Raw genomic sequence first — 13,752 nt, 5'->3', positions numbered from 1 at the left:
AATGGAAGATTTTCTAACTCGGAGGAAATAATCAAAAAGGTTTGGAAGAAACACCCTGTTTCCGCGGGAATATCCTGTTCTGTTTTCTTTCAGGGCGGGGATGGAGCACAGGTCCCCGGGCTAGGGGCCTGGGGGGCAGCCACCAGAGCCCATGGGAAGGAGGCTACCCGCCGCCTTGGGCCAAGGTCTCGGACGCCCCCTGTCCCCGGTCTACCACCTCCTCTGGTGCCGCACTGACTCAACATGGAAAACTTTCAGTACAGCGTCCAGCTGAGTGATCAGGACTGGGCTGAGTTCTCAGCCACTGCTGATGAGTGTGGCCTCCTACAGGCCGACCTGGCATCTGGGGATGAGCCCTTGTCCAGTGACATTGACCAAGGGGACAGCAGTGGCAGCAGTCCCCCCAGGCCCCCACCCCTCCTCACTGGGCAGCAGATTCTGGGGGGGAGGGGCCGGTGGGGCTACGAGGAAGAAGATGTGGACACCCAGCAGCTGGTCAGCAGGTGTAAACCCATCCTGGCTCTTGGTGCTTGTCAGCAGACGCCCGGCACGTCCACATTGTCAGGAGTCCAGCAGCCCCTCAGCTCTGGCGTTGGCCCTCACTCTGCGTCCCTCCTGAGGCCAGTGATTTCAGGAGGCGAGATGCAGAGGCTTCTGCAGGGCTCAGCTGTCCGTGGCCCTACCCCTGGGCCCCCTGGTGAGCCCCCTCGGAGCCCTGAGCCCCCTCAGAGGTCCCCCAGCAGCCCTGGGGCCCCACTGCGGAGCCCCAGCAGGAAGAAGAGGCGTGCTACAGGCACGAAGGGGGGTGGGCGCCCAGGAGTCCCAGCCCAGCCCGACTCCCCGCCCCGCCCCCAAGCCAGGCCCCCACTCATTGCTGCAGAGCCGGCCACAGGCACCAGGCAGGGGCCGGACTTCGTGCAGGCTTCTGGGGCTGGGGCTGGCACCCTGACTCCAGCTCCCCGGCGAGAGCTGGGTGTGGGGCTGCCCATACCTGCCCTTGTGAATGAGTCAGGTGCAGACCAGGTCAGAATAATCCCCAGAGCTGAACTGCACCCCATTTGCACCGCTGACTCTGAGCCACCCCGCAACGAGGCTCCGGCTACCTCTGACTCCCAGCTTTCACCTGACGGGGCACAGTCTACACCTGACTCCAAGCTAGCCCCTGATGGGGTTCCGTCTACAGCTGACTCCGAGACATCCCCCGATGGTGATCCATCTACACCCAACTCCCAGCCGCCACTCCATGGGGCTCCATCTCCACCTGACTCTGAGCCATCCTCCCACGGGATTCCACCTACGCACAACTCCCAGCCTCTACCCCACAGGGCTCTATCTACACCTGACTCGGAGCCACCCTCAGATGGGTCTCTGCCTACACCTGACTCTGAGCCTCCACTCGGTGGGGCTCTGTCTACACCTGTCTCTCAGCCTCCATCAGACGGGACTCTGTCTACACCCACCTCCAACCCTAGGGTGGGTGTAGATCTGCCTATGGTGGTCCCAGAGGTCAAGCCACATGTGGACCCATCTACACCTGTTGCAGTGGCTACCCCACGTTCAGCTCTGCTTCACCCCGCTCCCCAGGACATGTGCATGCCTGCCCACAGAGTGATCACAGCTGCCCCCTCCTGGTCCTCTATCCCTGAGGCCCTGCCTGGTGTAGGGGAGCCTGCGCCTGCGGCCAGGCTGGATGTGAGCCTTGCTATGTCTCCACAAGGACCCGGGCCCTCAGCAGATACCGCTGGACACCTCTCAGCAGAGCCCCCCGCAGGCCCCACCCAGGTTCCCAAGAGGAAGAAAGTGCGATTCTCCATGGCTGCGGCCAGCCCTGAGGAGCCAGGAGTGGGAGTGGCCTCGGGCCCACCTTCACCAACCAGGATGGAAGCGGGGGCCCAGGTGGCTCCAGGGGCCTGGGGGGCCCGGGTAGCGCCAGGGGCCTGGGATGCAGTGGCAGTTAGGCCCCGGCCCCCACAGCCTCGGATCCTGAAGCACTTGCCTCCCCCTGCCCCCTCTGCCTCGGGGGGCCCGAGGTCCGGAAGATTTTCCCTGACCCTCCCCGAGGCCTATGAGTTTTTGTTTTGTGACACCATCGAGGAGGAGGAGGAGGATGCTGAGGAGGGGGCAGCTTGGCAGGCCCCAGAAGACATGCAGTGGCCAGACGTCTGCGAGTTCTTCTTCCAGGACTGCAGGGCCCAGAGGCGGAGGCCCCATGGGGGCTGTACCCCAGCCTCCTGCCTGCCAGCCAAGCCTGCGCCAGCCCCTCCACCTGAAGACCCTGCACACATCTCTGTCCCCGAGGTATATGAGCACTTTTTTGAGGAGGAAAGGAAGGACCGAGTGCTGGAGCTGGCTCCCCCACCCGAACCCAGTGTGGCCACCATCACGAAGGAGCTTGGCCTGGCGGGCAGGCAGCCAGGTGCGTGCTAGGCGGCCCCATATTCAGGCCCAGGAACACATTGTCCAGGGAGCTCAGCCAGGAGGGTGGCTGGGGAAGGGCTGGGCAAGACCCAGAGGGGCAGAAGAACCCAGGTCCTGAGCTAGGGGGAAGACTAGGATCATGGCCTTTGGGGGTACTTTTACTCAGGCCCAGCTGCCTGCCCACGCCAGGTGTGTTTATCCTCACATGCTTGGTCTCCCGTAGCCTCTGGAAGGCATTTATCCGGAAGGAAGGTTCATAAGAGGGACTTCCCCAGGTCACCCTGACTCAATTATGCACTCTCTACTCAGTGTCTCGTGAGGGCGCATCACAGGGAAGATGTGACTCGAGAGATGTGTTGGGGACAGATGTGACTCAGACATGTCAGGGACAGATGTGTTGGGGACGGGCATGTCAGGGACATGTCAGGGACAGATGTGACTCAGGACAGATGTGCAGAGGACAGACGTGACTCAGGACAGGTATATTAAGGACAGACGTGTCAGGGATAGGCATGCTGTGGATGGCCATGTCCAGGGCAAGTGCGCCTCTGAGCAGAGCAGCTGGAGCAGATATGTGCCTCTTTTCCTAGGGGAGCCTTGGAGTTCCCTCCCCGTGTTCTCCTTCAGCCAGAGTGATATGTGCTTGGTGTTTGTGGCCTTTGCCACCTGGGCTGTGAGGACATCAGACCTACACACCCCAGATGCCTGGAAAACAGGTTTGGGGGCCCTTGGAGGAGGGAGGGGGGCTGGTACCCAGAAGTCAGAGGAGGCCTTACCTGGGGTGCTGTGCCCATCGGGGCTGGGGGGGAGGTGGGACAGTTCCCCTGAACTCGCTTCTCTCACTGCTGACCTGCTCCGACCCTTTGAGGGCAGAGCCTTGTAGACAGGAAGTGAACGTCCTTGTGGGCAGAAAGGGGGTGCCTAGGCTGCAGCCAGTGCTCAGGGGCTTGGCGCTTCTCTTGCAGTCTTGCTGGCCAACATTGGCACGATTTCTGCCATCCGGTACTTCCGCCGGCAGGTGAGCCGGGGGCGCCCCAGTCCCAGCCGCAGCCCCAGTCCCAGCCCCAGCCGCAGCCCCAGCCCTAGCCACAGCCACAGCCACAGCCACAGCCACAGCCACAGCCACAGCTCTTAGGAGTCAGGCCCTGCCCAGGAAGACAGCAGGACCAGGAACCGGCCACAGGTGCCAGAACGACGTTGCTACCCTTTGGACCTTGGATCCCGTCTCTCACATGGTTAGGGCGTCTAGGCAGAAGCCAGCGTCCTGGTCCTGGCCCCCGCCCCCGACTCCACCAGAGGGGCCAGCCAGTGACCAAGGCTGAGGCCCCCCTCCACCCACCTGGGAGATGCAGTTCTGGAACGCTGGGCTCAGGCGGAGCAAGGGGCTGGGTGGGAGAGTGGCCAGCTGATTCAGCAAGTGAAATGCGGTGTGCCCAGTGGAACATGTACTTATACCAGAAAGTGACCTGTTGCTTAGCTGTAGGCCACCTGGCAACCCCGAGTCAGGGGACAGGCAGGATGGGGTGAGAGCAGCATTGAGGACCCAGTGGGAGGTCTGGTGAAGAAGGAAGGTGGGAGGCTGGGGCCACAAGGCCGGGGGTCCCGGGATTCCCTGCTCTGCTTCTAGGTAGGGGGCTTGTCAAGGGCATCTGAAGCCACTCTGAGGCCCAAGGGCTGTGGCCAAGGCAGCGTCCAAGAGGCTGAGACACGGAGCAGGGACCTGAGGGTGAAAGAGATGGCAGGCAGCTCCTGTAGGGCAGCAGTCTGCAGGGTGGAGACTTGGCCCAACTTTGGGGGGCCCTGGGCAGAGGGTGCAGCGGTGGATACAGGCATCAAGTGGGGGCTAGGCACCTGGGATTGTCCCAAGGCTTCCACCGGCGGCGTGGTGGTGGTTGGGGAGTCCAAGGTTGGGGGCAGAGGGTGGGGCCAGGCTCAGTGGGCACCCTGTGAGGTGGGACACACGGCTCCGTGAGCTTGGGTTCCAAATGATGGCCATAGAGAAGGGAACATGTAGACACACAGAGAACCAATAAAATCTCGTTTTCTTTCTTTCTTGTTTAGTTCCACCAGTCTCTCCCGACGGTCCTACCCCCCCTCACAAAGGCCCAAGCAAAACTGGGACCTCCAACCTCCCTGCTGCTACACAACTCACCCCTCCACTTGGGATGTCTCAACCTACTGACCTCTGACCCTCACATCCCCTCACATATGCCCTTTGACCTCACATACGCTGACCCTCACTGACCTGACTTTCTCAGCCCTCTGACTTCACACTAGTGCTGCCCTCTGACCCCCAGGGTCAGCTCCCATCAACTCCCCTGCCCCATTCCTTCCAGAGGGCAGGCTGAGAGAATGCCCTGATGACCCTCCCAATCTGCGGTCTGGCCATGCCGGCTAGGACACCCCAAGGACCAGCCCCCCTCCCGGCCCCTCCAGCTGCTGGAGGTACCCAGGAACCAGAGCCCAGAGGTGGGGGCCTTAGGGTGCAGACCCTGGCCCAGAATTTAACGGATCAAAAGGGACAACAGATGGTCAACCATGGGCCCCCCAGAGACAGCCCCAGGCCTTGCAGCAGACCCCCTCCAGGCCTGGTGGCTGGTATGGGTGGTCTTGAAGCAGCCGCCCACAGTCCCAGCACTGTGATGCTGTCAGATCCACTGGGTCAGGGCCCCCTCGGCCTCAGGTGCGCCTGGCCGGGGCCACTTCTGGTGGGAGGGCACTGCAGCCTCCTCCCAGACGCTGCTATAGCTCGGGCTTGCACGTCTCTGGGGAGAACAGCGGGCTAGGGGGGTGGGCAGAGATGTGTTGGTGGAGAGGTTGAGGAAGCCCGAGCTCCTCCCTAGGCCCAGGGGGAAGCAGGCCCCTCACTCACCTGGAGGAGGCAGCAGGGGGTCAGGTGAGCCTTCCCTCGAAGGGGAGACCTGGGGGCCCCAAACAGCCAATCTAAGGCCAGGATTCTAGCCTCCCTAGCCAAGCCCCCAGGAGGAGGGGGAGCTTGGAGGGGCCTGGGGGCAGGCTTACCCTTCCAATCTGCCAGATCTCCCTTGTCCTCTAGCCCTGCCTCTTCCCCACCCAACCCCCTAGTCTCCCTTCCCTATGTCTTTTGCCCTTTGTGCTCCTTGTCTCTGCCACCCACCTCCACCCATACTGTCTCCCCTGTTCTCTTGGGCTGTGGAAGGTCCCCATTGGACCACACTGCTGCACCACCCTTCCCCCACACCATCCCTCCCCCATGCGACCCTCCCTCCCCTCCTGCATACCACCCTTCCCCTGCAAGAGCCATTTCCTCCTGCATCACCCCTTCCCCACACCATCCTCAAGCCAGGCTGGGGCTGCTACTCACAAGTTGAGGGGAGTCTGGGGGCCTTGGCCCCCGGCCCTTGAAGGAGCGTCGGTGCCTCTGAGGGGTATGGCCCTGTGGAGCTCCCTTCTTGGGCAGCAGGTGCGGGCCAAGGTGGCCAGAAAGGCCCGGGCTGGGGTCAGAGACAGGCACAGACACAGGGACAGCAGGGAAGGCGCTTGATGGCTCCGGCCTGGGGGAGTTCTGCATGGCGCTGAGAAACTGCCAGAAAACGCCTGGATGACCCGAGGCTGAGGCCCCCTTGGCCTCCCATCGTGGCCCTAGCAGACCATGGACCGGCCCTTTCCTGGCACCTGGACCTTAGGAGGCCAGGAGCACGCCCCAGGCCCCAAGTGTGGAACACACCCCAGACCCCAGGCCATGGACAATACCCAGACCTTAGGCTTTGGGCATACTCTAAACCTCAGCCTGCGGGCATTTCCCAGCCCCTTCTCAGCCAGCAAGGGACTGACCTCATCCAGGCTCTGGATGTCTGTGATCTTGCGGTGGGAGGTGGCAGGTGGTGTGTAGGGGTCGGCATAGAGTGGGGACTGCGGTGTCTCCACAGGGTTGTCTGGGTCCCCCTCCAGGCTCAGCCTGCTCAACTGTGGAGAAGAGGCCAGAAGAGACAGGTTCTCTTGAGCTGGAAGGGGCCTGAGCCCTCCTTTCCCTGTAACAGGCTTCTGGGAGACCCTGAGAGGCAGAAGCCAGGGAGGTGGAGAGAGGGAGAGCCAGGGCTGGGGTCAGGGCCAGGGTCGGGGGTGCCGGGCCCACCTTGGTCAGGTCCAGCTCTAGGTGCAGCGGAGTGGCTAGGCCAGACCCTGCTCCCTGGCCCTTGCTCTTGGGTGACCTGCTGCTGCCCCCTCGTCTCAGCTGTGACCTCCGACGGCTAATGCTGGTGGAGCCTGGGTCAGCTTGGTCCTGTGGGGACCAAGGACCTTCCAGAAGGTTCCCACCATGCCCCGCCCCCACACAACCCTCTGAGGCTGCACAGAGCTCCCTCTGATTGGGTCCCCTCCCATGAGGAACCAGGGTCTAGGCTCCAGATGGAGTGCTGTGGAGACCCAGGCTCCCCAACATACACTTGCTGTGGCCTCCTGCCCCAGGGTACTCACAGGTGCAGGCTGAATGGGGCAGCCTGCAGGGGGCGGCAGCATGGTCTCAGGGAGGGAGTGACTGGTGCGGGTGGAATGGGACGCAGGGCACCCCGAACCCCAGCTGGTCCGTCCATCTGAGGAGAGGGAGCCTCGGCCGTCTCCTGCAACCTGGGCAGCCTGGGGGGTAAGCTGGGCAGCTGGCCCCTCTCCCACCTACCCATGTCTGGACCCACCCTTCTATCCCGTTTTTAACCACTACTGGGACTCAAGCCACAGGGGACACTGGGCTGCCTTTGCCCCATCTCTCCTGCCAAACCCCTCACCTATGTGGGCCCCTCACCTGGGTGGGTACGTGCAGCCCTGGTCCCGGTAGGGCAGGGCCCCTGTCCCTGAGGGCAGCAGTCCGGAGACAGAGCACCCAGTGGCCATAGTCCTCGTAGCTGGCACATACCACACGAATGGTGTTGATAAGGCGTCCTGGACACAGACATGAGTGAGGTGAGGGGCCCCGCAGAGCCCACCAAAGGCCACGTCCCCTCCCAACATGCCCACCCGGCAGGGGCAGGGGCCTGGGGGCAGGAGTCAGGGGTCAGCCCCACCTTCTATCAGGAAAGAGCGGATCTGCTTCCCCTTCTCCTCCAGGTTGATATGGATAGCGCTGAGTGGGAGCTCCCCCTGCTGGGCAGAGGTTGGCATCAGTCCCCACCCCTGCATGGCCCACCCTCCGCCCCGCCCTCCAGAGCAGTGGATGGAGGGTGTGAGCTGAAGCGGGGGGGTAAGGGTGCTGGAAGGTTCTCTGAGGACACTGAGCAGGCTGGGAGCCTCCGCAGAGGGCAAAGCAGGGCCATCAAGAGAGACTGACCCCCTGAGGGAGGCCAGTGACTCTGGGTCTGTCCTGAGAGCATCTTTGCCTGGCCTCTGGGGCCTTTGTTAGCTGAGGGCAGACAGACCTACATGGTGGCCCCCTCAGGCACCTTCACTGCTCCTATCAAGAGATAAGCCCCACCCCACCTCTACATGTGTTTCTCAGTGACTGGAGGCCTTGGTCCCCCACAAGGAGAAAAGTCACAGTGAATTCACACACATTCAGACCCCAGAGGACAGGCTTGCATGCACACACACACAGGCTTGCACACAGGATCATGCAACACACATGCACATATATAGGATCGTGTTCACAACACAGGCATGCGCACACACACAGGATCACACATATGTGGTTGCATGTGCATGCGTGCACATATGTACATGTATCTGAGTCACATATAGGCACACGCTAGACTGTGTACACACAGGCATGCATACTTGCACACACATGGGATCACACACAGGCTCGCATGGGATCACACACATGCTCACATACACACAGGATCACATGTGCCTACATACATATACATGGGATCACATGTGAGCACTTACACACCCATGGGATCACACCTATGCACACATGGAGCACACACACACCTGCACACACACATAGGATCACACACTTGCACTTACAGGATCACAAATGCACACGTTGCCCTCAGGGAGGTAAGGGTGCTGGGAGCCAGGGCACCATCTGGCTGGTCACTGAGGACCCCCCTAGGATGACATAGATGCCCTAGGCAGAGGCTCCTCTGTGCCCATGTCTGAGCTGAGACCAGACTGACCAGGGCAGCACGGCAGGGCGGGTGGGGCCATCGAGCTCTGTCCCAACAGGTCTCGAAATACAGGTTCCTCCTGAGTTGCTGCCCCCTCCCACCCCCACACACAGGGCGCTTCCCTGGGCATGTCGCCCAAGAGAGGAGGGGCCCACCTTGAAGCAGAGCCCATCTGGTTCCTCAGAGAAGATGGCCAGGGAGGCCGGGTAAAGGACCAGAAGCCGATCACACAGCTCCTGCGAGTGGGGCATGGGGTGGGGGGCACAGCTGGAGCTGCAGGGCACCAAGGGCCAGGCCATCTGCCACCCTATCCCCCAGGGTCCTCACATCCCCCGCCCAGCCCCCTGTCATTCAGCCCTGCCCACCTGTGAGGGCAGATGCTGCAGCTTGACTCTCGAGGCACAGATGGCACTGCCCCCCGACTCGTGTCCTGACACCGTCCGCAGCTGCATCAGCTGGCGCTGTAGAGTCCAGGGGAGCTCATCCCCGGGGGGGCCCTGGCAAAGGGGGGTTAGGACAGTCCAAGGAGGGTGGTTGGGGTGGGGCAGGAGTGGGGGTCAGGCACTGACCTGTGGGGGTGCTGAGTGGCAGCGCCGCAGCCCCCCAGCAAGGGCAGTCTGTTTCTCCAGGTGGTAGAGCCAGCAGGCACGCTCAGCGGCGCTGGGGCAGAGCACAAGGAGGGGGGAGGGCAGCGGGCCTGCAGTAAGGCAAGTGGTGGGTGGCCGGAAGTGCCGGGCTTCAGGAAAGGAGGGGCCCGGGTGCGGAGGTAGCCACACCAGAGTTCTGGGGATCCCCAAACCTGTTGCCCTGCCACCCAGGGACCACCCAGGACCCCCGTCAATGCACCCAGGGCCAATGTCCACCTATGGGGACTGGCCATCAACCCTGATTGGATGCCAAGAGCACTGAATAGCCCCGTGGGGGTCAGTGTAGTTGGCGGGGTACCACAGGCAGGGTAGAGTGTGCTCCCGTGCTGACTTCACCTTCCCCCACCTGTGATCTGGAAGGCATGTTCTCTGGACCCCTCCACCGGAAAGATGCTCAGCTCTGTCAGTGGTAACAGGCCCTGCCAGGACATGGGGGTGGTGAGGATGGAGGGTCTCTGGGGATCATGTGGGCCTGCTTTTTGCATCCTCCCTTACCCCCAGGGCTTTGCTCTGAGGTACCTTCCACAGTCCTTTCTTTCCTTTTCTCCTCAGCTGTCCACAGGGCAGCCTGCCCCACTACCCACCCTTTCCCTCACCTGGAATGTGAGGCCATCAGAGCCGTGGGCCTGGAAGTAGAGGTGGGAGGCGAATAGCTCCAGGTAGCAGTCGCTGGTGTCCTGGGGGGAGAGCAGGTGGTCTGAGGGTCTGGGAGGCAGCGGGAGTCTGGTCCTGAGGGTGCCCCACCTGGCTGGACCCTCACCTGGCTGTGCTGGAACCGCAGCTGGACCTTGGCGTAGTGCAGCACCTTGCCTAGGCTCCTCACAGGCACCTTTCGCCGCCCCTTCTTGAACACACTCAGGAATGGCTGGTCCAGGGCTTCTCGCTGGCCCTCCAGGCCTGGGATGTCCTGGGGGTGGGGGAGAGCTCAGGGGCAGCAGCCCACCCCAGGCTTAGGCCTGGGCCCAAGGCCCACGTGTGTCCCAGGGCCTGCAACAGCCTGATGACATGCTTATCTGCACCAGTGTTTCACAGACCCCTCCCTCAACGCATACTTCCTCAGCACCTGCCACTGGCCGGGCCCTGACCTAGGTGCTGGAACAGACCCATCTCCCAGTCTGGTGGCACGAGACAAGCACAGCCTTAGCTACAAGACTTCAGGCAGCAAAAAACTAGTTAGAAACGGGCGGGGAGGGGGGGAGGCTTGGGGATATTGCAGAGTTTGAGAGTTTGGACAGGGTCAGCAGAGGCAGCTTCGGTAAGGTGACACAGTGCACATACAGAGGGTGAAGTGGAAACACAGACACACAGACCAACCCACAGAGAGCGGTTAGGTGTGCGAGCTGCACTGACAGGCAGACATGCGTGGGGTCAGTCTCATCATCCTTTACCTCACATGCATGCACACAGCTACACACAAAGCCATTCACACACACACTCACACACACACATGCACAGACACACTCACACACCCAGAGTGAGATGGTCTAATGGTGGGGACAGTGAGGTTTGGACTCAAACGGATTCCGCTCTTCCCTGCAGTAGTTCCTCAGCTGTGTGACCTCGGTTTGGCTACTTAACCTGTCAAGATGTGTCAGTCGAAGGGGCTTTGGGGTGTTTTGGTGAGATCATGCTCCAATCCTCCTATGTCTCCACTGTGGGCTCATAAAGGTTTAACACCGGATTCCTCCCTCCCCCCCAAACTGGCCCTGGTTTCTAGCATTTGCCAATTTCTGTGGTGTGAATACTCCCACCATTTCAAGCTACCAAAATGATGTCCATGAACATGGAGCTGGAAGACGTGTATCCAGTCAGCTCTCCTCTGCAAGACGACATGAGGGCTTCTGCACACCACAGCATCTCCCTCACCTCACGCACAGTAAAAGCCAAGGTCCTGGCCACAGCCTGGGGGGTTCCCCATGACCTTCGCTTGTCTCCCTCCCACCCTCACGCCGGCACAAGCTGGCCTCAGGGCCTTTGCACTTGCTGTTGCCTCTGCCTGGCTACTCAGCCCACACCCTCCCTCACCCCCAGGGCTTTGCTCAGGGACATCTTCTACAGTCCTTTCTTCTGTTACTTTTCTCCTTAGCACTGGCCAAAGCTAACTTGTACATCTTCTACTTGTCATCTAGGTCTGCCGTGGAAATGTGAACACCAGGAGGATAGGGGTCTTTGTCTATTTTGTTCACTGCTGAATTTTCAGGGCATTGGTCAGAGCCTGGGGAGTGCTAGGGGGGGTCCATCCTGTCTGTTGAAGGAGGGGAGGGAAGGAGAAGGGAGGACAGGGAGGTGGACCCACATCCACCCAGCACCCTGCACAGAGAGTACTGCATAAATGGGGTCTGATCATCAGATTGGGAAGCAGAGAGCTAGAGCTGTCCTGCGGGGAGGGGGCTCTGTGTGTCCAGCAGGGGCCATGCTTCCTTTGGGTACTGCGCGCCTGCCACACGGCTGCTGCCCTGGCCAAGCTGAGCCACCCCTTGGGCAATCTCAGGAATGTGAACAGACAGACGCAGCTTCCTTGGCCACCCTGCCCCTGGGTGGGGCCTCCACACCCACACCCAGTGTGGGAGCTGACGCCAGGCTGGGACACCTGAAAATAGGCCACAGAACCAGGAACCCACCCACAGACCTGTCTGCCCACCCACCTGCCCAGGTTCAACGAGCTCATCCCCCTCCAGCCACCATGTTCTGGCAGGGAGGACTGCCAGGGCCACCAAAGGTGTCCTGGGCCTGGACACAGGGTGAGGTGTCTGAGGCCCACCACTGGGCTGCCCCATGGCGTCACATCACAGCAGCTTGCACCTGACTGGAGGCCAGGACCACAGAGGGTGGCCTGATGGGAGGGGGGTTGTCTGAACAGCACAGGGACACAGGGGGCAGGGAGTGGGGTGGGAATGAGAGCAGGCTCGATCTTTCCCCAGACATTTCCAGGGCAAGAACTTGGGGGGTCCTTAAAAAGAAAAAAAAAAAATTTTTTTTTTTTTTTCCTTCATAGCCTGCCCCTGTCTGGCTAGGAACTTCTGCCTCTTCCATCCCAGTATCAACGTGGGCCCCCTGCCAAAGCATCTGTAGTGGGGGGTCCCTAGCAGCTCTGGAGACCCCTTCTCTGCACCAGCCTATCTGTAGGCATCTTTTCCCTTCCTTGGTGCTTAGTTAACCCTTAGCCACGTAGGAGCTGGGTGGGGGTGGTCTCCAGCTCCCCCCACCAAGAGGTGGCTGGGGGCCCCTTCCTTGTGGTGTGGCCTTGGGGCCCAGCTCTCCATTTCTAACATAAGGGTGGGAGAGGGAAAGGGAATATAGGGAGTAGTGGGAATGAGTATATGGACCCCGGGGCCTGTTGGGGGTGAGGCAGTGGTACCGGAGGGCCTACCTGTGGCCCCAGTGTAGGCGAGACACTCTGTCACTGCCCCTGGCTTCTGTCCCCATTAATCTCTGAGTGACGACGGGATGAGGGTCATGGCCACACCATGAACCTGGTGCCCATGTCCAAGAGCAATGACACAGATTGTGGGTGCTTGTTCTCTAAACCCTGGGTGTACAGGCAAGTGCAGGCTGGGCTGGTGGCGGGCTGCAGGTCTGGACACTGGCCTGGGTGCTGTGGGACACTCCTGGCCCTGCCCGCTGGCCCGCCCCTTCCCGGTGCTGCTCACGACACCCTGACTCAGTCAGCCGGTTTCGCTCTCCACCAGACTCTCGGTGGATGGGGCCCAGCGGGCGGTGTCTGGCTTCCTTATCTTTGAATCTGAACCCCCTTCGCTGGCAGGAGCCCCTGAGCTAAGCCACATTGGTGGGTGGCACCACAACCTCAGTGGTGACGACCACGGGGTTGTGCTTACCCCCCTCCCGCTCCCAGTCACTGTCCCTGGGATGTAGTGGATGTTCTTGTCCCCAGCTCCCCCATGGTGCACCCCTCCCTGCTCACCGTCCCCGGGATGTAGTAGAGGATCTTGTCGGCCGCTGTGTCCCAGTCGGGGCCAACTTCACTGCCAAACAGGCCAGCCAGCCTTCTCGCGCCATCCTCTCTGGGGGCCAGGAGGGAGGGCTCACAGCCTGGCACGGGGAGGGGGGACCAGGACCCATCACCTGCAGCCAGGCTGCCCCCCTCTGCCTCCCCTCACCTGGTGCCCTTCAGCGAGGGCTTCCTTGAAAAGGAGGCACGGAACCTCCGGGGGGCCTGGGGGATGCACTGGCTGTTCCCCATGGGCTGGCCGGCGAGCAGTGCTGGGTCCTTGATCTGAGCAGCCTCCACCTCCTGCTGCGGGTGGGGCTGGGACTGGGACATCCTGCCCAGCAGCCGGTGAGGGCGGAGCCCAGTCTGGGAAGGCTGGGTCTACCTGAACTTAAGTCTCTGTCTACACAGAGCGGCCAGCCCGAGGCACCCATCGGCCTGGACCAAAGACCCATCTCAGCTTTCAGTGCACCGAAAAGGTCACAATGGCCTGAGCTTAGAGTGGGGACATTGGGGGGTGCTGTGAACCCGGTGACTCCCAGAGAGCCCAGTGTCATCCAGTGACTCCTGGAGCGCCCGATAATCCCCATGAGCCCAGTGATCCCCAATGACCCCCAGAGAGCTTGGTGACCCCCAGTGATTCTTGTAAAGCCCTGTG

At 61.4% G+C, this 13,752-nt stretch overlaps 2 protein-coding genes across 2 annotated transcripts; one reads left to right on the top strand and one right to left on the bottom strand.

Annotated features, from left to right (window-relative positions):
* The first annotated feature begins 243 nt into the window (after positions 1-243).
* PERM1 (PPARGC1 and ESRR induced regulator, muscle 1) lies at positions 244-3,553 on the top strand. Its single transcript, XM_049875494.1, has 3 exons — positions 244-2,416; positions 3,009-3,134; positions 3,384-3,553. The coding sequence occupies exons 1-3, from the start codon at positions 244-246 to the stop codon at positions 3,551-3,553; spliced, it is 2,469 nt and encodes an 822-aa protein (XP_049731451.1).
* A 1,320-nt stretch (positions 3,554-4,873) lies between these two features.
* Positions 4,874-13,346, bottom strand: PLEKHN1 (pleckstrin homology domain containing N1). Its single transcript, XM_049875850.1, has 16 exons — positions 13,264-13,346; positions 13,068-13,167; positions 9,906-10,052; positions 9,742-9,822; positions 9,492-9,564; positions 9,068-9,195; positions 8,864-8,995; positions 8,654-8,734; positions 7,455-7,530; positions 7,196-7,332; positions 6,874-7,023; positions 6,533-6,679; positions 6,232-6,363; positions 5,762-5,980; positions 5,291-5,339; positions 4,874-5,200 (listed from the first exon to the last, which is right to left on the bottom strand). The coding sequence occupies exons 1-16, from the start codon at positions 13,344-13,346 to the stop codon at positions 5,067-5,069; spliced, it is 1,869 nt and encodes a 622-aa protein (XP_049731807.1). The 3' UTR covers positions 4,874-5,066.
* Positions 13,347-13,752: the final 406 nt, after the last annotated feature.

The sequence above is a fragment of the Elephas maximus genome, chromosome 3 (assembly GCF_024166365.1).
Source record: "Elephas maximus indicus isolate mEleMax1 chromosome 3, mEleMax1 primary haplotype, whole genome shotgun sequence".
Taxonomy (NCBI): Eukaryota; Metazoa; Chordata; class Mammalia; order Proboscidea; family Elephantidae; genus Elephas; species Elephas maximus.
The sequence above is the reverse complement of the archived record's forward strand: the minus strand, read 5'-3'. Positions and strand labels throughout refer to the sequence as shown.

Excerpts from the sequence above, each read along its gene's own strand:
- PERM1 (XM_049875494.1), top strand. The coding sequence starts at position 244 with ATGGAAAACTTTCAGTACAGCGTCCAGCTGAGTGATCAGGACTGGGCT. Across the intron at positions 2,417-3,008 it reads CCTGGCGGGCAGGCAGCCAG|GGGAGCCTTGGAGTTCCCTC; the intron begins GTGCGTGCTAGG and ends CTCTTTTCCTAG. Across the intron at positions 3,135-3,383 it reads CCCAGATGCCTGGAAAACAG|TCTTGCTGGCCAACATTGGC; the intron begins GTTTGGGGGCCC and ends CTTCTCTTGCAG.
- PLEKHN1 (XM_049875850.1), bottom strand. The coding sequence starts at position 13,346 with ATGGGGAACAGCCAGTGCATCCCCCAGGCCCCCCGGAGGTTCCGTGCC. Across the intron at positions 8,996-9,067 it reads GCCACTCAGCACCCCCACAG|GGCCCCCCCGGGGATGAGCT; the intron begins GTCAGTGCCTGA and ends CCCCTTTGCCAG. Across the intron at positions 5,201-5,290 it reads CCCCCTGCTGCCTCCTCCAG|CCCGCTGTTCTCCCCAGAGA; the intron begins GTGAGTGAGGGG and ends CCACCCCCCTAG.